The 27,210-nt window shown below is 56.0% G+C and overlaps 2 protein-coding genes across 8 annotated transcripts; one reads left to right on the forward strand and one right to left on the reverse strand.

Annotated features, from left to right (window-relative positions):
• On the reverse strand, nucleotides 1-25,506 carry LOC123363151 (zinc finger protein OZF-like). Of its 7 annotated transcripts, XM_045004027.1 has the most exons (5): nucleotides 25,101-25,502; nucleotides 13,917-14,059; nucleotides 4,158-4,284; nucleotides 3,460-3,576; nucleotides 1-1,951 (listed from the first exon to the last, which is right to left on the reverse strand). In XM_045004027.1, exons 3-5 carry the CDS (start codon nucleotides 4,228-4,230, stop codon nucleotides 675-677), a joined length of 1,467 nt encoding a protein of 488 aa, XP_044859962.1. In that variant the 5' UTR covers nucleotides 4,231-4,284; nucleotides 13,917-14,059; nucleotides 25,101-25,502; the 3' UTR covers nucleotides 1-674. The 7 variants fall into 7 exon arrangements, with proteins under 7 accessions (XP_044859962.1, XP_044859956.1, XP_044859957.1 ...); XM_045004021.1 differs by lacking the exon at nucleotides 13,917-14,059 and having other exon boundaries at nucleotides 25,101-25,506; XM_045004022.1 differs by lacking the exon at nucleotides 13,917-14,059 and having other exon boundaries at nucleotides 3,460-3,573; nucleotides 25,101-25,504.
• A 59-nt stretch (nucleotides 25,507-25,565) lies between these two features.
• Nucleotides 25,566-26,208, forward strand: LOC123363161 (histone H2A-like). The gene has a single exon (XM_045004049.1). The coding sequence runs from the start codon at nucleotides 25,724-25,726 to the stop codon at nucleotides 26,150-26,152; it is 429 nt and encodes a 142-aa protein (XP_044859984.1). The 5' UTR covers nucleotides 25,566-25,723; the 3' UTR covers nucleotides 26,153-26,208.
• Nucleotides 26,209-27,210: the final 1,002 nt, after the last annotated feature.

The raw sequence follows: 27,210 nt of genomic DNA on the forward strand, positions 1-27,210 counted from the left end.
TTTAAACCAGGCTTACTTCATTTATTTTAAACTGACCAAGAACAGATTTAACCTAAGCCCAAATAAACTTAACTAAGAGTGTCCATACAGGGCTTGTACTGGTTTAACTAAACTGGTGCAAACGTGTGTGTAGACAACCCCTAAATCAAAAGTTCAGTCTCTGTAAAATGAGCAAACCAAACCAAACCAAACCAAACAATAGATAAGCTGCCCCTTCTTCTCAGAGACCCCTCCCGGCTTCCTCTGAGTCTCTCCCACATTTGAAGGAAGGCAGATTCTTACATACCCCACCCCAGCCCTTCCTCAACAGGCCTATTACAGTCCTGGCTTCTCTGGAGCCTACAATTCCCAGACTGCCTTGCTCTGTGGGTCTGGTGAAAGAGAGGCTGGATGCATCATACAGAACCAGCTAGATCCCTCAGTATTAAGAACAGAGGGTTCCAGCCCCGCCTGCACCTTGGAATCCTGGCTCAGGCCCTGAAGAGGGGCAGCAGTCGGGAGATATTTCCCTGACCACACCCTGCCCTCCCAAGACCACTCCCGCTTCCTCCCCACATTCCTAACTCACAGATACGTCTCTTGGAGACACTCCTGGAATGGGGCAGCGCTGGGCCCGGAGGGCTGGTACATGTCCAGTGTGGTGCTGTCCACGCCCAGCTTCCATAAGCACGAGGTTATGGCTTCTTCCCCGCGTGGCTTTTCAGGTGCTTGGCCAGTTCGTTCTTCCGATGGTAGCTCCTCTGGCACTGGGGACACTGGTATGGCTTTTCTCCGGTGTGGACCCTCTGGTGCGTGGCGAGCTCCTTCTCACTCCGGAACCTTTTCCCGCACTCGGCACATTCTGGTCGCTTTTTTGTGTGGATTCTCTGGTGTTTGCGGCGTTGCGAGACCCGGTTGAAGCTTTTCCCACAGTGGCTGCAGTTGTAGGGTCTCTCCCCGGTGTGGGTCCTCTGGTGATCCGTGAGCGTGCTCCTCGTGCTGAAGCTCTTCCCGCACTCCGCGCACGGGTAGGGGCGCTCCCCCGTGTGGATCCTCTGGTGCTTGACAAGCCCGTTCCGGCGGCGGAAGCTGCTCCCGCACTCGGTACATTTGTAAGGCCTCTCACCGGTGTGGATGCCCTGGTGGGAGGCCAGAGCCGACTTGTGCCGGAAGCGCTTGTCGCAGTCGCTGCACTGATAAGGCCTCTCTCCCGAATGGATCCGCAGATGATATTTCAGGCGGGAACTGGTGGCAAAACCTTTCCCGCACAGGGCGCAGGGGTACGGCCGCTCCCCAGTGTGGATTCTCTGGTGATACCTCAGCCCTGGCCGTGTGGTAAAGCATTTTCCACAGTCGGCACATAGGTAGGGCCCTCCCTCCCCGGCATGACTTTTCTGGTGCGTCAGGAGCACCTTCCTCTGAATGAAACTCTTCCCGCACTCCAGGCATTTATGCGGCTTCTCTCCCGTGTGGGTTTTCTGGTGCTGGGTCAGGTAGACTCTCTGGCTGAACCTTTTCCCACATTCTGTGCATTTAAAGGGCCTCTCCCCCGTGTGGATGGTCTGGTGCGTGAGGAGGTTGGACTTCTGGCTGAAGCGCTTCCCGCACTCGGCACACTGGTAGGGACGCTCGCCCGTGTGGATTCGCTGGTGCGACACGAGGTGCTGCATGCGGCTGAACCTCTTCCCACATTCGCTGCACTCGTAAGGTCTCTCTCCAGTGTGGATTCTCTTGTGCGTGCTCAGATTCTGCCTCCTGGTGAAGCTTTTCCCACACTCGGTACATTTCAGCAGCTTCTCTTTTGTGCTGCAGCTCTGGAGATCAGGGTCGCTGGAGAGTTTGCTGGATCTTCTGGTTTGTTTGCACAAAACTTTCTCTTTGAACGTTTTTGATGAGGTCCCTTGAGCTTCTGGGTTTCCACGACATCCTTGCAGGTCCGACTCCCTTTTAGTTTTCTTCCTGGACCAATTCCCTAATGGAAAATTACAGAGAAATTCCGCACGGATGATAGGCTTCATATTAGAAATCTGTATCGTGATGAGGTGGGAATTAACTGTCTAACCACTGTGAAAGGTCAAGTTACAGACACTCTCCAGGTAAAATTCATACCTATTCCATGCAGAACAACTGCATTAAAGGAACGTTATTTCGGTGGCAAAGCCAAGCATCAGAATGTTGGAAAATTCAGATTGACACATGCCCATGCAAACATAATTCCACCCCCTTGTCCATCCGCCCTGTGCACTGAATGAGGCCAGAGAGCTGCGCAGAACCAGTATGTGATCATGTAATTAAAGATCGTAATGATACAAGGAGCTGAATTTAAGTTGCAGGGTAAACATACATTTGGCATTTCCTAGCCTTGGAGCGTCTGACTCTGCAACCCAAATAATGTTATTTTAACATGGATTTTGTAATGAAATTTCCTAGTTATTTTTTAAATGGAAACAGAGAAAAAAACCAATGATATTCTGTTCACCTGCAGCAACCCCACCCACTCTTTTCTGCATCGTCAGTCAGGTTTGAACCCCAAGCTGTTAGCACTGCTGCCTAACTTCTCCCACCTGAGCTACTAGATCAGGGGAGGGCAAACCTTTTGGCCCAAGGGCCACATCTGGGTGGGGAAATTGCATGCAGGGCCGTGAATGTAGGGCTGGGGCAGGGGGTTGGGGTGCGGGAGGGACTGCGGGGTGTGGGAGGGGATGCGGGGTGCAGGAAGGGGCTCAGGGCAGGGGGTTGGGGTGCAGGAGGGGTACAGGGTGTACAAGGGAGCTCAGGGCAGGGGGTTGGGATGCAGGAGGGGTGCAGGGTGCAGCAGAAGGCTCAGGGCAGGGGGCTGGGATGCAGGAGGGGTTCGGGGTGCCGGCTCCAGCCCGGCGCTGCTTACCTTGAGCAGCTCCGGGGTGGCAGCGGTGCGCAGCAGGGCTAAGGCAGACTCCCTGCCTGCCTTGGCCCCGCACTGCTCCCGGAAGTGGCCGGCACCACATCCCTGTGGCCCCTGGGGAGGAGCGGGTGGCAGAGGGCTCCGCACGCTGCGCTCACCTGCGGGTACCTCGCCTGAAGCTCCCATTGGCCGAGGTTCACCGTTCCCAGCCAATGGGAGCTGCGGGGGCCAGATCCAAAGCCCTGACAGGCCAAATCCGGCCCACAGGCCATTGTTTGCCCACCCCTGTACTAGACAAACCACGTTAGCTGGCAGTTATCCCAGCTGATTTTCATGGTGGTTAGGTACCAAGGTCCTACAAGGGGCAGAGGTTCATTTATAAAATGCTGCTTTTACTTCACTAATCTTGATGAAAACTCCCCGTTTATAATGGGCTGCACTTTGAATTCACGTCTCAGGTTCTGATCTGTCTCAACTCAGGCAAAACTGGCATTAACTTCAACAGCCCAAATCCTGATATCGTAGCTCAGGGAAAGTCCCAGGCTAGCCGGCAGGGCTGACAGAGCTGGGTCTAAGCAGTCATTGGGAATACTCACCCCTGGAAACATTTGGAAGAATTTCTCTCCCCTCCGGGGCCTGCTGGTCCTCAACACACAGCTCTCCCCCTCGTTCAAGTTTGGTTATGATCTCAGGTTTGGCATCTGCCTGGCCTGCTTATGTAGAGAGAGAAATGCATTAGGTTTGGACAGAGCCAGCCCCTGGCACCTGCAGAGCTCACTTGTCTGCCTGATTTTAGGGCTCTAAATGTCAATCTGGTTTTAACGTTCACTGAAGGGAAACATCAATTTCTACTCTTGTACTGCAGAGATGGCTTCAAAAATCTAACTAATCATCAGGGTTGGAAGTGCATCACTGATTACTGACGGTGCCCCCTACAAAGGGTTAATGTAAAACCCGTCTTGGGATCTGTGACACTCACATCTGTGGATCTCTGCATATTTGGAGGTCACCAAACCAATCGGCAGCAAAGTTAGTGCTAGCCAAGCTAGCCTGGTTGGGGCTAGGGCTCTCTCCTGGCTACTGGCCAGCTCCCTTTAGCTGAACTGATTCCTGTATTGGCAAGCACGGCGGCTGCATGGCTAATACCTGAGTGAATGTTACAAAGGGCACAGGTTATTTCAGGCCACCCCAGGATATTTCAAATGCTTATCGAAGGGATTCTGAACGTGTCTGAACACGAAGCGGTGACCACGCCTCCAAAATCCCGTATCCTCCAGCCCAAGTCACTTGTTACCTAGAAGAAATAGATTCTCATAGTTCTCCAGCATCACGGCCCGGTACAGCTCCTTCTGCCAGTGTGCCAGCATCTCCCACTCCTCCCGGGAAAACCAGACGGCCACCTCCTCAAACGTCACCCGGCCCTGCAATCACAAGCATTTCACACTCAGCCCCTGCTGCTGCTCCCACCTCCTGACACCTGCCGCCCGGTGTGCACCAGCCTGACAGCAGACACCTGTCCTGAGGGCAGCCCAGCTGTCAGCTGATCACAGCACCTCGCATGGGTGTAACGTCAAGGTCCTGGAAGGGAACAGGAGGCACCTGTCCTGAGGGCAGCCCAGCTGTCATCTGATCACAGCACCTCGCATGGGTGTAACGTCAAGGTCCTGGAAGGGAACAGGAGGCCCCTTTGCTTTCTCAGGGCTCATTGGGCTGACGGACACTATCCAGGGCCTTATCAGAGCTCTCTCGTGGCTCATTCGGATGGCGCATAAGCTATCCTAGGATATTAACAGGGAAGCCAGGCCTGATCCGGCCTCCACTCAGACATGCTTGTATTATCTAATACGTGCATTTCGGTAGTGCCCAGAGGGCCCAGGCAAACCCAGCGCCCCACTGCCCTGGGTGCTTCGCACACGCAGACAAAGGAACAGCCCCGGCCCCAAAGAGCTGACAGTGTCAGTGGGTAAGACAAACCCGAGCTGGGAAAGGAGCCGTAACACACAATACCAGAATCAGAGCAACGCAGGGCTGGACACCTCAGGTCGTCATCGAAAGTCCAGCCCCGTGTACTGAGGCAGGACCAATAAACTTCTGGGAGGGATAGCTCAGTGGTTTGAGCCTCGGCCTACTAAACCCAGGGTTGTGAGTTCAATCCTTGAGGGGGCCATTTAGGGATCTGGGGCAAAAATTGGTCCTGCTAGTGAAGGCAGGGGGCTGGACTCAATGACCTTTCAAGGTCCCTTCCAGTTCTAGGAGATTGGTATATCTCCAATTATTATTATCCCTGACAGGTGTCTGTAGCCACCTCTCTCCTGAAGTGAGGTGCCCAGAACTGGACACAGGACTTCAGCTGAGACCTCACCAATGTGAGCGCAGCAGGACACTGCCCTCCTGTGTCTTACGTACGACACTCCTGTTAATACACCCCAGAATGCTGTTAGCCTTTTTCACAACTCCATCACACTGCTGACCCATACTCAATTTGTGCCCCACTCTAACCCCCAGCTCCTTTTCAGCAGCGCTGCCACCAAGCCAGTCACTTCCACACACAACCAGAGCAAACCATGAAAGTGTCAGGTACCTTCCACAATATTTTTGTTTAGATCTGTAATTTGGGAGTAGGGTTTTCTTACATTATTATTAGGGCCCTACCAAATTCACCGTCCATTTTAGTCAATTTCAGGCTCATAGGATTTTAAAAATTGTAAATTTCATGATTTCAGCTATTTAAATCTGAAATTTCACAGTGTTGTTATTGTAGGGTCCTGACCCACAAAGGAGTTGTGCGGGTGTGTGCGCGGGGGGGTTGCAGTTCTGCAACACTTAATTCTGCGCTGCTGCGAGCGGCGGTGTTGCCTTCAGAGCTGGGGAGCCGGAGAGCGGCGGCTGCTGGCTGGGAGCCCAGCTCTGAAGGCAGAGCCGCCGCCAGCAGCAGCAGCGCAGAAGTAAGGTTGGCAATACCGCAACACCACCTCTAAAATAACCTTGTGACCCTCCCCCCCACAACTCCCTTTTCGGTCAGGGCCCCCAATTTTAGAAGTGCTGGTCTCCCCCATGAAACCTCTATAGTATAGGGCAAAAGCGCACAAAAGACCAGATTTCATGGTCTGTGACGCGTTTTTCATGGCCGTGAATTTGGTAGGGCCCTAATTATTATACATAGTCGGCCTACAACAGGACAGGAGTGGGAGGGAAGGGAACACAGGAACTGATTAGCTCAAAGGAAGATGCAGGAGAGGAAGTCGGGGACTGGGGGAGGCAAGGGCAGGGAGAGGGTGAGGATGGAGGGCAGCTGAAGTGAACAAATTGGAGGGGGGCGCCCGGGCTCTGGAGCAAGCAGCCAAGCAGCAGAAAAGAAAGACCATTCTGAGTTTAAAAGGGCTTGTAGGCAGCTGCCCCTCAGTGGAGAGGGGGCTGTATGGAGAGGACAGCCTGCATCTCACAGGTGGGGGGGGGCTAATCTCGGTTGGAGACTAGCTGGAGCAGCCAGGAGGGCATTAAACTAACAATAAAGGGGGAGGGAGAGAGTGTTAAGGAAGCAAAGGTGATATAAACTCACACTCAGCGTCTCACAAACAATCTGAATAAATGTGACAGAGAAGGAAGGGAAGAAGTGTTTCTATTGCTTCTATACCAATGTAGGAATCTGGGTAACAAGCAGACGGAATTGGAAGTTCTCACGGATGAGAAGGAATTTGATACAACTGGCATCACAGTTTTCAAGTACATAAAAGGCTGTTACAAGGAGGAGGGAGAAAAATTGGTCTCCATAACCTCTGAGGACAGGACAAGAAGCAATGGGCTTAAATTGCAGCAAGGGAGGTTTAGGTTGGACATTAGGAAAAACTCTAACTGTCAAGGTGGTTAAGCACTGGACTAAATGGCCTAGGGAGGTTGTGGAATCTCCAGCATTGGGGATTTTTAAGAGCAGGTTGGACAAATACCTGTCAGGGATGGTCTAGATAATACTTAGTCCTGCCATGAGTGCAGGGGACTGGACTAGAGACCTCGCAAGCTCCCTTCCAGTTCTACGATTCTATAACTACTAAAGCCTGGTGGGACAATTTGCAAGACCGCCATGTTAAAATGAATGGTTATAACCTGTTTAGAACGAACAGAGGGGCTAAAAGAGCTGTTTGGGGGGGGGGGGACAGATTTCTACACCTGTTTTAGAGTTTTTGATATCTCAGAACCTCAGGCTCTTGAATGCATCTGGATCAATGTGCTAACTGCAAAGCACAGGAAGGGGTCCTGGGAGGGGTCCGGCACGCACCACCTTATCAAGCCAAAGAACAGAGTGAGTTTCTCCAGAGGCACCTGTCTGTAATGTGGGGACAGAAAAACTGGGCCACTCGGGGGGACTTCAACTTGGAACGATGTGTTGGGGGGCCCCATGCAGCCAGTAATAAAACCTCACTAGGAGTTTCTAAAAATTAGGAACCATTTTTTTGTTCTGTTTGTACAGTTTAACGAATGGCATCTGCTCTGACAAGCGCATCTAGACACTACAGCAATGCGGCTATTATTTGTCTAACTCGAAAGGTGTTGCCCCCAGCACAGGGTAACTGTGGGACCTCATTCCGGCTGGCAAAGCTACATTAACCACTACACTGGAAGCTGTGGTTGCCTCAGGACCAATGATCATGACCTGATTACATGCAGTCTAGGCAAACAGGACAGTCCCAACCAGTGAGACATATACATGGTGCTTCAAAAGGGCTAATTTCCCAAAGCTGAGGAAAATTTTCAGTGAATTTGACTGGGAGGAAAAACACAGACAGAAAAATTTGACTGAAAATTGGGAGTTCTTTAACAGGAGTTGGTTAGGGGGCCAAAAAGCCACAATTCCACAATCAAGAAAGAGAAATCCTACAAACGCACCCCCCACGAATCCACCCCAGGGACCTTCAACATGCTTCCAAAGACACACAAACAGGGGACCCCAGGCAGACCCATCGTATCTGGCCACGGCACTCCTACTGAAGGACTATCAGGACTCACTCAAACCATCCTCAAACCACTCATCACACAAAGGGCCAGCTTCTTCCAGGACACAATCAGCTTCCTCCACAAACGCTGCAACTTTAACAACCTCCCTAACCTAACATTGGGGGGTGGGATAGCTCGGTGGTTTGAGCATTGGCCTGTTAAACCCAGGGTTGTGAGTTCAATCCTTGAGGGGGCCACCTAGGGATCTGGGGCAAAAATGAGAACTTGGTCCTGCTAGTGAAGGCAGAGGGCTGGACTCGATGACCTTTCGAGGTCCCTTCCAGCTCTAGGAGACAGGTATATCTCAAATTATATCTCCAGGTATAACATCCCTCACAATGACAGTATCGCTGCCTACCTCAAATATCTGCAAGACAATGGATGACCCTGAGAGATCCACACCAAACACATCATCCAAGTCATCCTAACAACTTCACACTCAACGAACACTTAGTCCACACCATGGGAACAGCCATGGGTGCTAGGATGGCTCCCCAATATGCCACCCTATTATTATACATAGAAGAATTTCTGGACAAATGCACCACAAAACCAATGATAGACTTGAGATACACCGATGATATTTTCATCCTCTGGACAGACGACAAACTCCCTCATAGATTTCCACCACAACTTCAACCACCACTCATCCATTAAATGCTCTCTGGAACACTTGCACACCAGCATCAACTTCCTGGTCACCTTGATCAGCTTCAGCAATGGAACCCTACAGATGACTACATACAAGAAACCCACGGATCTCCACACCTATCCTGACAGGTCCAGTCACCACCCAAAACACACCAAGAAACCTGTTATCTACAGCCTGGCACTCAGATACCACAGAATATGCTCTGAGGCGAAAATCCGGGACTCACACCTTAAGACACTCAAAACCGCCTTCACCAAACAAGGACACTCCCATAGCGCTGACTTCCTCACTTTCCCCTGGGTACCCTGCCCCCAGCCCCGCCCCCACTTCACCCCTTCCATGCAGCCCTGCCCTTGCCCCACCTCTTCCCACCCTTGCGCTGCCCCCATTCCAACCCTGTCCCCAAATCCCCGCCCTGCCTCTTCCCCGCCTCCTCCCCTGAGCACGCCCCCATTCCCGCTCCTCCCCCTCCCTCCCAGCACGCTGCCAAATGGGGGGAAGTGCTGGGAGGGAGGCGGAGGAGCAGGGACGCGGCATGCTTGGGGGAGAGGAGGAGGTGGTGTGGGGGAGGGAGGATAGCTTGGCTGCCAGTGGGTGCAGAGCACCCACTAATTTTTCCCCGTGGGTGCTCCACGGAGTCGGCGCCTATGGATACTCCACCAGAGAACTAGATTGTATCATGGAACAGGCCACCCACATACCTCGAGAGAGCCTGCTTTCATACAGAAATAAAGCCCCCTGACTATACACCCCTAGTTGTCACCTACCACCCCACAACTGGAACCCATATGGGGAATCATCAAACAACCCATCCTCAATGGAGACCCCATCCTGAAAGAAATATTTCCTGAACCCCCACTTCTGGGCACCAAACAGCCCCCCACAACTCCAAACTCATCATCAGACGCAAAGTTCCCGCAGACCTGATCACACCAACTCAAAGCAGCACCAGACCCTGCCAGAACAGATGCAAAACCTGCAGACACATCTCCACTGCTACAATGATCAACACCGCCCACAACACACCTTTCAGGATCCATGGTCCTACACATGCCGATCACAACCTGTGGGGTACCTCATCCAGTGCACTAAATGCCCTGATAGCAACCACGTGGGTCACACCAGACTATCACGATGCTCTCAAATGACCTCATACAGGCAAATGTTAAAAGACAAAAACACCCTGTCACCTGTGGGTGATCACTCCATATCTGACCTCTCAGATCTCCTCCCCAAAGGAAACCTGCACAACACCTTCAAAAGAGAAGCCTGGGAGCTTAAATTCATAACCCTGCTAGGCACTAAAAATCATGGACTGAACAGAGACCCTGGATTTATGGCTTATTACAACAAACTGTAACTTTTTGTCCTTTGACTGCAGAGTTGTTAACCAGCCATTCCACCATGAATGGTCCTAACGACTTACTCTCGGCTAAACAATCTCTTCCACCTTGTACTTAGCTGCGAGGCTCCAGGACCTTTCCCAGACCCGAAGAAAAGCTCTGTACAGCTCCAAATCTCGGCTCGCTCCCCACAGAAGCTGGTCCAGTCAACCACAGGCCCTCACCCACCTGGTGTCTCTAATCAAGAGGGCGGCTTTGGCTAACAGCCCATCCCGGTTCAGTGGTGAAGTAAAGGCAGCAATTAGGTATAAAAACCAATAGAAAAGTAAAAAGAAGGGAAACGTAGAGTGACCAGATGGCAAGTGAGAAAAATCGGGCCAGGGAATGGGGGGTGATAGATGCCTGTGTAAGAAAAAGCCCCAAATATCAGGACTGTCCCTATAAAATTGGGACATCTGGTCACCCTAGGGAAACCAGACAGAAATCAATAGACATCAGCAGATAAGAAATGAAGAAAAAGACAGGAGCCAACCTCCTGTCCCACTCTGGGGGCAGGACCCCACACGCCCCCCCCCCAATAAAATGGATAAAACAATAAATTCCACCAAAGAAAACGAACCATGGTTAGAAAATGCCGGGAAATGCGGGGGCTGGATGGGCCCCTGCCGGCCCAAGGGCTTTACTGGGGAGGGTAATTCAGCAGCGGGACAAGTCTGCCCCGCGGGGTGCCCGTCCCCGGCCAGGTTTCGGCCCAGCCGGGCTGTTTTCCTGGGAGCTCTGCTCGGGGGGCACCTGCAGCTGCAGGCGGGTCTCCGGCCAGCCCAGAGCATCCCCAGGGCGCCACGGGCAGCTCGCCCGGACCGGGCATGCGGGGCGGGGCGTCCCTCCGGCTGCGCCTTCCCCGGAGGGAGGGAGCCGGGGGCTGGGGAGCCCCTGCGGCCAGCCCGGGCAGGAGCGGACCCGGGCCCCGCTGTGACCGCTGCTGGGCCGGGGCAGCTGCCCGCTCGCCCGCCCTGAGCCCCGGCCTACCTGAGCAGGGGGCGCCCCGGCCCGCGGCCTCTTCCTCCCCATGGCGCCCGGCCGCGCCCCTGCTGGCGCCCCGGCGGGACGGGAAGCGCGCTCCGGAGCGGGGCGCGATGGGCCGGGAGTCCTGCCACAGGGACGCCTGGCGGCCCCGCTCGGAACAGCCCCGGCCTGCCGGGAGCGGCGGCACCGCGGGGCCCCCTCGCCAGCTCGCCGCTCTCCTCCCCTTCCCTTCCCTTCCCAGCGCGTCCTGCGCCGCGCCCCCGGGGCCGCTGGGGTGTCCCGCCGCGCTGCGCCCCCAGCCCCGTTCCCCGCCCGTCCCGGCTGTGCTGGGAGCGGGCCGGGCTGCTGGCTAGGCCGGGGAAGGGGGAGGCCTGGCCGCGCCCGGCCTGGCAGGGGAACCCGGGGGCACTGCTACGGCGGCCCCCACCCCACCCCGCGCTCTGCTTAATGGCAGACAAGCTGTGACGGTGTCTGTCGCCGCTGTTTCCAGAGGCCCGAGCCCGGGGTCTGGGCCACCTGACAGCAGGAACACGGGACCTGCCCCCTTGGATCAGAGCAGGGATTTAGTGCCTTCGCTGACAGCGGGCAGCTTCGGAGGCAGATGCAAGAAACCCCACAGTAGCTGTGGGATAATCTGCCCCATTCAGAGTTTTATCCTCCTCTCCAATAGTTGGAGATTGTTCTAAACCAGTGGCTCTCAACCTTTCCGCAGGACTGGACCCCTTTCAGGAGTCGGATTTGTCTTGTGTACCCCAAAGTTCACTTTGCTTAAAAACTACCTGCTTACAAAATCAGAGCTAAAAATACCAAAGTGTCACAGCGCATTGTTACTGAAACATCGCTGACTGTCCCATGTTGTCTGTATGAAATTGCAGTTTGTACTGACTTTGCTGGTGCTTTTTCTGTAGCCTGTTGTAAAACTAGGCAAATCTCTGGATGAGCTCATGTACCCTGGGAAGACCTCTGCATACCCCTGGTTGAGAACCACTGTTTTAAACCATGAAGCTCCCTTCCCTTTTTGTTAGCATTAACTGTTGAATCTCTGACTATCCTGGTGAGCCATGCAAACATCAAATTCCTCTTTGAATCTTATTGCATTCTTGGATTCCATGTGGCAGGCAGTTCCACAGTCTAAGTGTGCATTGTGTGAAAAAGATTGCCTGCTTTCAGTTTTAAATCTCCAGTTTCATTGATATAATGTACTGGCCAGGGGCTACGGCTTTGCAATGAGTATGTGTCTCCTTCCCCTTCTCCCATACAAGCTTCCTTCTAGTCTTTGATCCCAAATACAGTCAGGTTTATTTTTAGGCTCTCGTGTGGTGCTCAGCATAGAGGGAGCAAAGCAGTTCACAAACGAGTGATTTTATCCTTATACAAGCACCAGCATTCCCCATGGGGGGCTGTTATCTCCATTCAAAAAAGAACTAGATAAGTTCATGGAGGATATGTCCATCCGTGGCTATTAGCCAGGCTGGGCAGGGATGGTGTCCCTGGCCTCTGTTTGCCAGAAGCTGGGAATGGGCGACAGGGGATGGATCACTTGATGATTCCCTGTTCTGTTCATTCCCTCTGGGGCACAGGTGCCAACTTCCCAAAGTGCCAGAGGGTGCTCAACCCCTGGCTCTGCCCTGGGCCCCACTCTCCACCCCTTTCCTCAAGGCCCCACCCCTGCCCCGTCTCTTCCCCCCAAGATCCGCCCCCTCCCTGAGAGTGCTCTGTTCTCGCACCTCTCCCCTCCGCCCCCGCCTCCTGAATTCTGCGAAACATCTGATTGCAGCGGGCAGGAGGCACGGAGAGGGAGGGGGAGGCGCTGATCTGCAGGGCTCGCCGGCAGGTGGGAGGTGCTGGGGGGGGGATGGGAGGCGCTGGGGGTGGGTGGGAGGGAGCTGATAAGGAGGCTGCCAGTGGGTGCTCAGCACCCACCATTTTTCCCCTGTGGGTGCTCCAGCCCCAGAGCACCCATGGAGTTGGCATCTATGCCTGTGGGGCACTTGGCATTGGCCACTGTCGGAAGACAGGACACTGGGCTGGATGGACCTTTGGTCTGACCCAGTCTGGCTACTCTTATGTGCTTATTATGCAAATGGAAATTGAAGCCTCGAGAGATTAAGCAACTCACGCAAGCCCCACAGGAAACGTATGTGATAGTCGGTAACTGAGACCAGGTATCCCGAGTGCTGGCCCTGTGCCTTAATGACAAAACCACCCTTCCTCCCACGTGTCTTTTCATCTTGGGCTTTGTGACGGAGTCACAGGCCCGATGCTCTGGAACTGCTCTGTATGCAGCCAGCCAGGACTCTGGGTAACGCGACTCCCCTCAGGGCTGTCCAGGGCAAAAAGCCCCCTTGGCTACGGCCCTCCTGATCTGACCTCAGAGCATTCCGCACCTCCCCCCGTTCACACCGCACACTTCCCCTTGGCGGGTGCACATGGGCAGGACCCCTGGGGAAGCCAGAGGGCCTTGCATCCCAACTCTGCAGCCAGCCGTGACTCTCAGCCAGCGTGTAACACAGAAGGTTTATTAGTCAACAGGAACACCGCGTAGAACAGAGCTTGTTAGTACAGAAATCAGTGAGTTTCAGCAAAGTCCATCTTGGAGAATCCCAGGCCAGACGTCCTGGAAACCCCCTCCGAGTCCCAAACAGGAGACTGCCCAGTTTCCAGCAACCCAACCTCTGACACGCCCGTTGCCCCTCCTCTTGGTCTTTGTCTCGCTTCCAGGGCAAAGTGTCACCTGGTCGCATCCCCCTCCTCGCCTATGTGCAGGCAGCTGGACACCCTCACCTGCCCCCGAGGGTCTCAGCAAAAATCACACACCCTTATCCCCACCACCTAGGCATTGGTGCAATACACAGGGAAACTGAGGCACACACAGTATGTGTGAAAAACAGTAAGACTCACATAGGCTCCCGTACAACATAATAAGGAGGAAAAATCCACTTTGTCCCAGGCTTCACAGTAGGTTTAATGCCCCATGCCCGTCTGTAATTGTTTGGTCTGGCCTGGCAGGGGCAATACGCGCACACGGCCCATCTGTGCTTACCTGAACTTTGATTCTTCTTGAACTTCATTGTGGCGGGAACTTTAAAGCGGCACCGTCTTGCTCTTTACTCCCTGTGCACAGGCAGCGTCTGAGCTCCTACATTTTAGCCACACAGGTTTTCCTGGTTTTTACTCCTGTCAGCCCTGCAGTGGCAGAGAGCGGGTGAGAGTTCTGGGAGAGTGAGCTGCATTTTAGTCCAGCTCAGGCATCAGCAGCAGAATGTTAACCACGTTCTAACTGTGCGGTCTTCATGAGTGGCGGGGGACCCGCCAGCTTGCAGAGACTAGCCCCTGGCTGGCCCTGCCCCTCCCACCACCAGAGCCCAGAGCCCCCACACCCACAGTCACCAGCCCCCTCCCCCCATATAAGTGTCAGGCAGCACACGCCCACCCCCCGCAAGCAGGTGGGTGCCCCACGCGTGCCAGGCAGGCAGCACGCAGCCCCCCGGGCAGGCGGCACGTGGGCCTCCCTAGCCCCCCCAAGAGCCAGGCAGCACGCCCCCAGCGACTCCCCAGCCCCCCAAGTCCCTAGCCCCAGCCCCAGCACGCTTCCCTGAAGAGGAGCAGCCACCCTGCCTGGGCTCGGGGGCCAAGCGGGAAGGGCAAGCACAGGGGCCACGCTGGGCGATTTGGTGTGCCACAGCCTCCCCCAGCCCACAGTACGCGCCGCCCAGGGCAGTCTTTATTGTTGGTGACTTTTATTGCCTCTTCCCACCCCTGCTCCTCCCCCTCCCAAGGCCACGCCCCTGCTCCGCCTCTTCCTGCTCTCGTAAGAACGTCCACACTGGGTCAGACCAAAGGTCCATCCAGCCCAGTGTCCTGTCCTCTGACAGTGGCCAATGGCAGGTGCCCCAGAGGGAATGAACAGAACAGGGAATCCTCAAGTGATCCATCCCCTGTCACCCAATCCCAGCTTCTGGCAGACAGAGGCCAGGGACACCTTCCCTGCCCAGCCTGGCTAATAGCCATTGATGGACCTGTCCTCCATTAACTTATCTAGTTCTTTTTTGAACCCTGTTATGGTCTTGGCCTTCACAACACCCTCTGGCAAGGAGTTCCACAGGCTGACAGTGCGTTGTGTGAAAAAATACTTTCTTGTGTTCGTTTTAAACCTGCTACCTATTAATTTCATTTGGTGACCCCTAGTTCTTGTATTATGAGAAGGAATAAATAACTTTTCCTTATTTACTTTCTCCACACCACTCATGATTTTATAGACCTCTGTCATATCCCCCCTTAGTCACCTCTTTTCCAAGCTGAACAGTCCCAGTCTTATTAATCTCTCCTCATACAACAGCTGTTCCATATCCCTAATCACTTTTGTTGCCCTTTTCTGAACCTTTTCCAATTCCAATACATCTTTTTTGAGATGGGGCAAACACATCTGCACACAGTATTCAAGATGTGGGCGTACCATGGATTTAGACTCATAGACTCATAGACTTTAAGGTCAGAAGGGACCATTATGATCATCTAGTCTGATCTCCTGCACAATGCAGGCCACAGAACCTCACCCATCCACTTCTATAACAAACCTCTAACCTATGTCTGAGTTGTTGAAGTCCTCAAATTGTGGTTTGAAGATCTCAAGCTGCAGGGAATCCTCCAGCAAGTGACCTGTGCCCCACGCTGCAGAGGAAGGTGGAAAACCTCCAAGGCCTCTGCCAATCTGCCCTGGAGGAAAATTCCTTCCCGACTCCAAATATGGCGATCAGCTAAACCCTGAGCATGTGGGCAAGACTCACAAGCCAGCACCCAGGAAAGAATTCTCTGTGGTAACTCAGATCCCACCTCATCTAACATCCCATCCCAGACCACTGGGCATACTTACCTGCTGATAATTTGGCAATTGATCTTTGATTAATTGCCAAAATTAGGCTATCCCATCATACTATCCCCTCCATAAATTTATCAAGCTTAGTCTTAAAGCCAGATATGTCTTTTGCCCCCACTACTCCCCTTGGAAGGCTGTTCCAGAACTTCACCCCTCTGATGGTTAGAAACCTTCGTCTAATTTCAAGTCTAAACTTCCTAGTGTCCAGTTTATATCCATTTGTTCTTGTGTCCACATTGGTACTAAGCTTAAATAATTCCTTTCCCTCCTGTAAGCGGGGCGGCCGTCGCTACCTCCGCTTGCGGAGGGGGCGGGGCGAGGAGCCCGGCCCACGCCCTTCTAAGACGGGCAGGCCAGCAATTGTCCACAGAGCGCCCTCAGGCCGGGGAGGCCGGGAGAAGCCTCTGGCGAGCCCCTTGTGCGGGGGGCCGCGGGCAGTGACTCACGGCGCGCCCCAGGCAGGGGGGCGCCGGCAAAAAGTCTCTAGCGGGCCCCTTTGAGGCAGGGGACCGCGGGCAGTGGTTCACGGCGCGCCCCAGGCAGGGGGAACGCCGGCAAAAGTCTCTAGCGGACCCCTATGTGGCAGGGGACCGCAGGCAGGGGTTCACGGCGCGCCCCAGGCAGGGGGAACGCCGGCAAAAGTCTTTAGCGGGCCCCTTGTGGCAGGGGACCGCGGGCAGTGGTTCACGGCGCGCCCCAGGCAGGGGGAACGCCGGCAAAAGTCTTTAGCGGGCAGTGGTTCACGGCGCGCCCCAGGCAGGGGGAACGCCGGCAAAAGTCTTTAGCGGGCCCCTTGTGGCAGGGGGCCGCGGGCAGTGGTTCGCGGCGCGCCCCAGGCAGGGGGAACGCCGGCAAAGGTCTCTAGCGGGCCCCTTGTGACAGGGGACCGCGGGCAATGGTCTACGGCGTGCCCCAGGCAGGGGAACGCCGGCAAAAGTCTCTAGCGGGCCATGGTCTACGGCGCGCCCCAGGCAGGGGAACGCCGGCAAAAGTCTCTAGCGGGCCCCTTCTGGAAGGGGGCCGCGGGCGGGGGTCCGGATGCACAAACCTCCGACTCGGTCGGGTAGACGGCAGCGGGTAGCTCCGGCTCGTCAAGGGGTTCGGGGTCCTCCGATTCCCCGGGGTCAGCAGCTGGAGCGGGGGGAAGCAGTCCGGCGTCAGCCTCTACCTCCTCCCAAGGCGCCGCCGCCCTGGAGCAAAGGGCCCTGCCCTTTGTACGCCCTGCCCCGCCCCTCCCACAGCTGGGGACGGGGCGAAACTCCCCTGGCCCTGCCTCCTCCTGCGGGACGTGCGGTGCGTCCCGGCTTACTCCGCCCCTCCCGCAGCTGGGGACGGAGTGAGTTTGCCGCGGCCCCGCCCCCTCTCGCGGAAGCCGCGGCGTGTCCCGGGCCGCTCCGCTGTTGGGAGCGGAGCGGATGTGCCGGGGCCCCGCCTCCGTTGGCGGGGGCCGTGGCGCGTCCTGGCCCTGCTCGGTAGGGGGCCACCCTGGCTCCCTACATACCCCACCCCTCAAGTCCAGCTCCCGAGCACCGGAGCTGGCGTCCTCAGCCTCACCGAGGCGGGACAGGAAATCCGCATTAGTGTGCTCACGCCCCGCCCGGTGCTGCACCGTAAAGGCGTAGGGCTGCAACGCGAGGTACCACCGTTGCAGCCGGGGGTTTGTATCCTTCATATCGTTGAGCCACTTCAGAGGGGCGTGGTCCGTAACAAGCGTAAAGGGGGCACCCAGGAGATAATAGCGGAGGGCGTCTACTGCCCACTTAACCGCCAGGGCCTCTTTCTCCAGCACGGAGTAGTTCCGTTCCCGAGGGAACAGCTTTCGACTTAGGTAAACAACCGGGTGTTCCTCCCCATCGACCTCCTGCGAGAGGACGGCGCCAAGCCCGACGGCGGAGGCGTCGGTCTGCACGACGAAGTCGCGGTGAAAGTCCGGACTGAAAAGCACCGGCTCGCTACACAGCCGGGCCTTGACCGCCAGAAAGGCCGCGGCACAGTCGGCTGACCACCGCACTCGACGGGGGCTATCCTTCGTCAGGAGGTCGGTCAAAGGGGCTGTCAGGGTTGCAAAATGGGGTATGAACCGTCGGTAATAGCCGGCGAGACCCAGGAACTGCCGTACCTGTCGTTTGGTAGTCGGCGGCTGACACGCTTGGAGAGCTTGAACCTTCCCTATGAGGGGCCGCACCAGTCCTCGGCCCAAGGTGTAGCCCAGGTACGTCGTTTCCTCTCGACCGATTTGGCACTTTTTGGGGTTGGCCGTAAGTCCGGCGGCGCGAAGGTCGCGGAGGACAGCGGCTACCTGATTGAGGTGGTCCTCCCAGTCGCTGCCGTAGATGACTACATCATCAAGGTAAGCCGCCGCGTAGGTCGTATGGGGTCGCAAAACCCGATCCATCAATCGCTGAAAGGTTGCGGGGGCCCCATGGAGGCCGAACGGCATTCGAGTGAAATGATAAAGTCCAGAGGGAGTGGCGAAGGCAGTCTTCTCCTTAGATAGCGGCTCCAAGGGGATCTGCCAATATCCCTTTGTAAGGTCTAGGGTGGTAATATATCGGGCGTCCCCGAGCCGCTCCAGGAGCTCGTCGATGCGAGGCATGGGATACGCATCGAACTTGGAAATGGCGTTGACCTTCCGAAAGTCGATACAGAATCGGCGGCTCCCGTCGGGCTTGGGGACAAGGACGACAGGGCTCCGCCACTCGCTCTGGGAACGCTCAATAACCCCGAGCTCTAACATTGCTCGGACTTCGTCTTCCACGGCCCCCTGCATTCGCCGAGGCAAGGGCCGCGTCGTCCCCCGGACTACCACCCCGGGGTCGGTTTGGATCACATGTTGGGCCAGGGTAGTCCTTCCGGGCCTTGAGGTGAAGGTCGTGGGGAAGGCGTCTATCAAGCGGCTAGCTTGGTCCTGCTGCTCGGGGGTGAGGGTCTCGGCGAGCTGGGGCCGGCTGGTTTCAGGGATCTCCGGGGGCTCCGGGCCCAGGTCTGGCTCAGGGGGGTAGGGGGCAATCAGTAGCCCTTCCGGTTCCCTCCACGGTTTTAACAAGTTTATGTGATAGACCTGCTTTTCCTTCCGGTGGCCGGGCTGTCGAATTTCATAAGTAACCGGGCCCACTCGTCGAAGCACCTCGTAGGGGCCCTGCCAGCGGGCGAAAAGCTTTGACTCCTCCGAGGGGAGTAAGAGAAGGACCCGGTCCCCCGGCGCAAACGCCCGGGCTTGCGCGCCCTGATTATATTGCCTCTCCTGGGCTCTCTGGGCGATGCTCAGGTTTTCCCTAGCGAGCTCACCTACCCGGGCGAGACGCCCTTGCAGCCTTAGGACGTACTGCAGGAGCCCTTGCGCCGCAGACGGGGTGTGTTCCCACGTCTCCCTCAGGAGGTCCAACACGCCGCGGGGTCGTCGTCCATAGAGGAGCTCGAAGGGCGAGAATTTCGTAGAGGCTTGCGGGACTTCCCGGATTGCCAGTAACAACGGAGGAAGTAGTTGGTCCCACTGGCGGAGGTCCTGGGTGGGGAAGCGTCGTAGCATCCCCTTCAGGGTGCGGTTGAACCGCTCGACGAGTCCGTCGGTCTGGGGGTGGTATACGGAGGTTTGTAACTTCTGGATCCCCAGGAGGGCACATACTTGCCGGAACAGCTTGGATGTGAAGCTGGTCCCCTGGTCGGTGAGAACCTCGCGCGGGAGGCCTACCCGGGCAAAGATTTTCAGAAGCTCGGCGGCAATAGCACGCGCGGTGATACTGCGTAAGGGTACGGCCTCCGGGAAGCGGGTGGCATAATCCATCACCACCAGAATGTACTGATACCCCGCCTGGCTTTTGGGGAAGGGCCCAACGAGGTCCATTGCCACCCGCTCAAATGGTACCCCTACGACTGGCAAGGGGACCAGTGGGGCCTTCCGGACCCCCGCGGGGGCAGCGTGTTGGCAGTCCGGGCAGGAGTTACAATAGTCCTTCACCTCGCGGTGAATTCCGGGCCAGAAAAACCGGGCGAGGACCCTGGCTGCGGTCTTCTCTGGCCCCAAGTGGCCCGCGGCGGGGATGTCGTGGGCTAGCTTTAAGACAGCCCGCCGATGGATGCGGGGAACCACAAGTTGGGTCCGAACCTCCTTGGTTCGGGGGTCTCGCTCAAGACGGTAGAGGCGGTCGCGGCGGAGCTCGAACCTAGGCCAGTGGGTGATTCGGCGGGGGTCCGCGACCTCTCCCTCGACTCGGGCTAGTTGTTCGTATGCGAACCTGAGCGTAGGGTCTTCTCGCTGATCCCGACTAAAGTCCGAGGTGCCGTCTGCGGTGTCCGCGGGAGAGACGTCGTCCAGGTCGGCCTGGATACGAGGGCTGGTATCGGGCTCAGAGGACGCGCCCTCGAATGCTTCGGCGGAGCCGACGGACCGGAGCACGTCGACAAACCCGGGCCAGTCTCGGCCTAAAATGACCGGATAGGCCAAGGACGGGGCCACGGCCACGCTGAGCAGCTGGGTTGCCCCGCCTATCGTGAGCGCGAGCTGAGCGGTGGGATACGCCTTCACGTCCCCATGGATGCATTGAATCCGAATCTCCCCCGTGGTTTTCTGCCCCTCCGGAAGGAGTGCCTGTCGAACAAGAGTCTGTCCGCAACCGGAGTCGATCAGACCCACCACGGGGTTCCCGGCGACCTCCATGGGAGCCGTCAACTTGGCCGCTGAGGGCGGACGAGCCCGTCGTTCCCCTGTCTCCACGTGCCCGAAGTCACACTCCATGGCGGTGCAGTCGCGTTGCAGGTGACCGCTCTCGCCACACCGGAAGCAGGGGCCCAGCTCTGAGCGCGCGGGCCGGGTGGGGGCGCTCGGGGTCCCGCGGGGTTGGCCCGGTCCTGGGGGTTGGATCCAGCGCCCGGAGCCGGTACGTGGTGGCGGCTCAGGGGGTCGGGAGAAAGAGGTTCCCCCGCCTTCCGGGCGCCGAGCCCGGGGCGGGGTTCCCGGCTTGGAGCTGGGGGCCCGCTCTGGCCTCTGGGCGCCTGGTCCGGCCGGGTGGCCGCGGGCTGCTGGCCCTAGAGGGGCCTCCGCTTCTAGGAAGTCCTCCATGAGGGTTACGGCCGCCCGCAAGGTTTGGGGTCGGTGCCGCAGCACCCATGCCCGTCCGGGGGTCGGGAGGATGTGGGTGAACTGTTCGATAACGATCTGTTCTATTACTTCCTTGGCAGTCCTATGTTCCGGCTGGAGCCACCTGCTGGCCGCGTCCTGTAGTTCCTGGGCTACGGCTCGGGGCCGGGCGCCGGGAGGATATCGCTTTCCCCGGAACCGCCGCCGAAAGGTCTCGGGGGTAATATCGAGAGCGTCCAGGATAGCGGCCTTCACGCGCGCGTACACCCGAGCCTCGTCGTCCGGGAGTCCCCGGTACGCCTTCTGCGCCGGCCCCGTCAAATAGGGGGCCAGGAGGGTCGCCCACTGCTCCGGGGCCCACCCAGCTACCGTCGCCACCCGTTCGAAGGTGACGAGATATGCCTCGGGATCGTCGTCGGGCCCCATCTTGGCCAGACGGATCGGTGGGGCGGGAGCGGCGGGGGACGCAGCCCCCCCGGGTGCGGCGCCGCCGGGACTCGGCCACAGGGTGGCGAGCTGCTGAAGGCATTGGGCCTGCTGCTCTCGATGTTGGACCCCCAAGGTCTGGAGCAGCTGCTGCTGGTGGGCTCCCAGCTGCTGCACGAGCTGCTGCTGCTGCTGCTGCTGGCTCTCGGCCAGGAGTTTGATCAGGGCCTCTACCTCCATGGCCGACCCAGGGCGGCCCCGGCACCCTGGTTCGGATCCCTTCCGGCAGGGATGGGTCGAGGTCCCTGGTCAGGTGCCACTGTAAGCGGGGCGGCCGTCGCTACCTCCGCTTGCGGAGGGGGCGGGGCGAGGAGCCCGGCCCACGCCCTTCTAAGACGGGCAGGCCAGCAATTGTCCACAGAGCGCCCTCAGGCCGGGGAGGCCGGGAGAAGCCTCTGGCGAGCCCCTTGTGCGGGGGGCCGCGGGCAGTGACTCACGGCGCGCCCCAGGCAGGGGGGCGCCGGCAAAAAGTCTCTAGCGGGCCCCTTTGAGGCAGGGGACCGCGGGCAGTGGTTCACGGCGCGCCCCAGGCAGGGGGAACGCCGGCAAAAGTCTCTAGCGGACCCCTATGTGGCAGGGGACCGCAGGCAGGGGTTCACGGCGCGCCCCAGGCAGGGGGAACGCCGGCAAAAGTCTTTAGCGGGCCCCTTGTGGCAGGGGACCGCGGGCAGTGGTTCACGGCGCGCCCCAGGCAGGGGGAACGCCGGCAAAAGTCTTTAGCGGGCAGTGGTTCGCGGCGCGCCCCAGGCAGGGGGAACGCCGGCAAAAGTCTTTAGCGGGCCCCTTGTGGCAGGGGGCCGCGGGCAGTGGTTCGCGGCGCGCCCCAGGCAGGGGGAACGCCGGCAAAGGTCTCTAGCGGGCCCCTTGTGACAGGGGACCGCGGGCAATGGTCTACGGCGTGCCCCAGGCAGGGGAACGCCGGCAAAAGTCTCTAGCGGGCCATGGTCTACGGCGCGCCCCAGGCAGGGGAACGCCGGCAAAAGTCTCTAGCGGGCCCCTTCTGGAAGGGGGCCGCGGGCGGGGGTCCGGATGCACAAACCTCCGACTCGGTCGGGTAGACGGCAGCGGGTAGCTCCGGCTCGTCAAGGGGTTCGGGGTCCTCCGATTCCCCGGGGTCAGCAGCTGGAGCGGGGGGAAGCAGTCCGGCGTCAGCCTCTACCTCCTCCCAAGGCGCCGCCGCCCTGGAGCAAAGGGCCCTGCCCTTTGTACGCCCTGCCCCGCCCCTCCCACAGCTGGGGACGGGGCGAAACTCCCCTGGCCCTGCCTCCTCCTGCGGGACGTGCGGTGCGTCCCGGCTTACTCCGCCCCTCCCGCAGCTGGGGACGGAGTGAGTTTGCCGCGGCCCCGCCCCCTCTCGCGGAAGCCGCGGCGTGTCCCGGGCCGCTCCGCTGTTGGGAGCGGAGCGGATGTGCCGGGGCCCCGCCTCCGTTGGCGGGGGCCGTGGCGCGTCCTGGCCCTGCTCGGTAGGGGGCCACCCTGGCTCCCTACACCTCCCTAATATTAATCCCTCTGATATATTTATAAAGAGCCATCATATCCCCCCTCAGCCTTCTTTTGGTTAGGCTAAACAAGCCAAGCTCTTTGAGTCTCCTTTCATAAGACAGGTTTTCCATTCCTCGGATCATCCTAGTAGCCTGTCTCTGAACCTGTTCCAGTTTGAATTCATCCTTCTTAAACATGGGAGACCAGAACTGCACACAGTATTCCAGATGAGATCTCACCAGTGCCTTGTATAATGGTACTAACACCTCCTTATATTTGCTGGAAATACCTCGCCTGATGCATCCTAAAACTGCATTAGCTTTTTTAATGGCCATATCACATTGGCGGCTCATAGTCATCCTGTGATCAACCAATATTCCGAGGTCCTTCTCCTCCTCCATTACTTCCAACTGATGTGTCCCCAATTTATAACCAAAACTCTTGTTATTAATCCCTAAATGCATGACCTTGCACTTTTCACTATTAAATTTCATCCTATTACTATTACTCCAGTTTACAAGGTCATCCAGATCTTCCTGTATGATATCCCAGTCCTTCTCTGTGTTAGCAATACCTCCCAGCTTTGTGTCATCCGCAAACTTTATTAGCACATTCCCACTTTTTGTGCCAAGGTCAGTAATAAAAAGGTTAAATAAGATTGGCCCCAAAATTGATCCCTGAGGAACTCTACTAGTAACCTCCTTCCAGCCTGACAGTTCTTCCTTTCAGGACGACCCATTGTAGTCTCCCCTTTAACCAGTTCCTTATCCACCTTTCAATTTTCATATTGATCCCCATCTTTTCCAATTTAACTAATAATTCCCCATGTGGAACCGTGTCAAATGCCTTACTGAAATCGAGGTAAATTAGATCCACTGCGTTTCCTTTGTCTAGAAAATCTGTTACCTTCTCAAAGAAGAAGATCAGGTTGGTTTGGCACGATCTACCTTTTGTAAAACCATGTTGTATTTTGTCCCAGTTACCATTGACCTCAATGTCCTTAACTACTTTCTCCTTCAAAATTTTTTCCAAGACCTTACATACTACAGATGTCAAACTAACAGGCCTATAGTTACTCGGATCACTTTTTTTCCCTTTCTTAAAAATAGGAACTATGTTAGCAATTCTCCAGTCATACGGTACAACCCCTGAGTTTACTGATTCATTAAAAATTCTTGCTAATGGGCTTGCAATTTCATGTGCCAGTTCCTTTAATATTCTTGGATGAAGATTATCTGGGCCCTCCGATTTTGTCCCATTAAGCTGTTCGAGTTTGGCTTCTACCTCAGATGTGGTAATATCTACTTCCATATCCTCATTCCCATTTGTCATCCTACCATTATCCCTAAGCTCCTCATTAGCCTTATTAAAGACTGAGGCAAAGTATTTGTTTAGATATTGGGCCATGCCTAGATTATCCTTAACCTCCACTCCATCCTCAGTGTTTAGCGGTCCCACTTCTTCTTTCTTTGTTTTCTTCTTATTTATGTGGCTATAGAACCTTTTACTATTGGTTTTAATTCCCTTTTCAAGGTCTAACTCTACATGGCGTTTGGTCTTTCTCACTTTATCCCTACGTGTTCTGACCTCACTAAGGTAGCTTTCCTTGCTGATCCCGCCCATCTTCCACTCCCTGTAGGCTTTTATATAGAGGCAACATGATATTTTCTGTCTTATTATGTCTCCCTTTCTTAATGATTCCCAACATTCTGTTTGGTTTTTTGACTGCTGCTGCGCATTGAGTGGATGTTTTCAGAGAACTGTCCACTGACTCCAAGATCTCTTTCTTGAGTGGTAACAGCTAATTTAGACCCCATGCTTGTTTATGTACAGTTGGGATTATGTTTTCCAATGTACATTACTTGCATTTATCAGCATTGAATTTCATCTGCCATTTTGTTGCCCAGTCACCCAGCTTTGACAGATCCCTTTGTCGCGCTTCGCAGGCTGCCTGCGACTTAACTATCCTGAGTAGTTTTGTACTCACTCCACTTCTTCCTGCCCCGTCTCAGCCCCTCCCCCAAGGCCTGGCCCTTGCTCCGCCTCGTCCCACTCCCGGTCCGACCCCTCCCCCGAGGCCTCCCACATGCCGCTCACTACTCTCCGCCCTCCCCCGAGCACCTCCCGCCAGACGTCAGCCTCGCTGAACGGCTGTGGCTTGTGGGTGCAGAACACCCCCTATTTTTTTCCCATGGGTGCTTGAGCCCCGGAGCACCCACGGAGTCGGCACCGACGCTTTACGGGCCAGCACTGAGGCATCTTGGCATGGGGAAATATAGGCTGTTGGTGCCCCTCCAGCTTTGTACCTTTTTGCTGAGGATCCAGAGCTGTCGATCTGGCACGTTGCGTCTGGTATAAAGGTGTTTCTGGGGCATGTTTCTGAAGGTTGGGAGGAGGGCACCTTCTATCCACACAGGGAGGATGGGCAAGGTCCTTTGGGAGTGTTTACAACTCGGTCTTTTCCATCTCCAGCTTGTGTAGCTCAGTGAGTGCCCATCAGCTAGGAGTGCGCAGGGAAGAACCCCTGCTGGTTCATGTGTTTGCTAGTGGAAGACAACATCTTCCCACCCCTCTGCACATGATGTGTGTAAACGGGATGAGTTAAAGGAATTATCCTGTAAATTGAGATCATATTACACAAGAGCTTTTCTCAAAAGACCTACGTTCGTCTTCACCTCTCCCTTGAAGCTGCCGAGGTCAACAGGCTGTTAATGAAAATGACATCATAAAGAAAGGAAATATCCCCATTGGCTAATAAAGGATCTTGCTTCCCATTGGTTCATACCTGACGAATCAAAATGTAAGGTTGCCATCCTTCCTCTCTCCCTTCTCCCCACCACCATAGCGTTGAATCCTCAATCTGAGCCCTGTTTCGCTCATCTTGCTGTTTACTGCAGGGAAAGCCACTGAGCCGCAGGAATTTGCAACCATGTCTGGGCCGGGGAAGACCAGGGAGGCACCTCAGGCAAACTCCAAGTCCCAGTTTTCTCGGGAGAAGTTGCAGTTCCCTGTGGACCATATAGAGAAGATGCTGCGTCGAGGACACTGCATCAAGCGGATCAAAGGTGGAGCACTGGTTTACCTGGCTGCTGTGATTGAGTACCTGACCACTGAGCTCTTGGCACTGGCTGGGAACGCCACCCAGGACGACCCGAGGAGATGTATCACACCGTGGCACCTGTGGCTTGCCATCCGCCGTAACAAGGACCTCCACAAGCTGCTGCTGGGCGGTGCTGCTGTCTTCCAAGAGGGAATCCTACCCAACAGCCAGGCCATGCTGCTGAAGGCCAAGAGCAGCAAATCCTCCAGGAGCAAGAGTCTTCACCTGCCGGGGGACAACACCCTCCAGGAGAAATAGGAGTGACTTTGACCCTTCCCTTTCACAGCCACCCATGTGCTCTATTAAAAGATACAAACCCAGTGCTGCTTTTCATTGCCAGGGATGGATTCATAAAAGTGTATACAGAGAAGAGAAAGGGGGTGCCACATGGGATGTATCTGAGCCCGGGAGGCGTGATGTCCTGAGTTCTAATCCCAGCTTTGCAGTCAGGCCTTGGGCAAATCCCCTAATCTCTGTGTCTCTCAGCTTCCCTATCTGTAAAAGGGGGAAATCAGTTTTTACCTACCGTGGACTAGTCAATATCTCCACAGCACTTTGCACATGAAGGGCCAGACTCTGTCTCATTGAAGCCAATGGGAGTTTTACCGTTGGCTTCAACAAACCAGAATTCGGACCATAAAATCTTAGGTGCTGTATGGAGACGTGGTTTAAAGAACCATGGCTGTTGGTAGCGTATTTTGCTCTCTGTCTTTTGTGATAGGCTGGAAGCCTGATCATTCCTCCCACGAGAGCAGCTGAATTTGCACTAAGGTTCTGGAAAGTAAAAGGCAGGAAAACAAACTTATCCTGGGGCACGAAAGGCCTGGCAGGGGAGGAGAGATGAAACAATGTTAGATTTGTTGGTTTGAAACCCAACTTAAAATGTCGTATTAATCACGTAGGGCCAGATCCCCGGCTGCTGTTGATCAGCATAGCTCCAAGTCTTCAATGGATGAGCTCTGCTGATTGACACCAGCTAAGATTCCAGCCCTTCGTATTTTTCATGCTGCTGTGTTAGTCGGCTCAGTTGGTCTGCCAGGCCTCCACCCTCGATCTAACAGGCCTCTGCTGCTTTCAAAACTTTCCTCGGAGCTTCACTTCCTCCACGAAGGCCAAATCTTCCCTGGTGGAGCCAATGGCATCAGCTCAGGCATGTTCTTCAGACCCCTAACCCTAGCCTTCCTGCAGGGGCACCACTCTGGGGGGGCTCCTCCACCCCAGGTTATGAACCAGAGGTCTGCTCACAGCACATGCCCCAGCCCCCAGAGAGAGCTTGAGTGTGGACTGTGATGAGTTCTCTGCTGCTAACAACTTCT

Source organism: Mauremys mutica, chromosome 2 (assembly GCF_020497125.1).
Source record: "Mauremys mutica isolate MM-2020 ecotype Southern chromosome 2, ASM2049712v1, whole genome shotgun sequence".
Taxonomy (NCBI): domain Eukaryota; kingdom Metazoa; phylum Chordata; order Testudines; family Geoemydidae; genus Mauremys; species Mauremys mutica.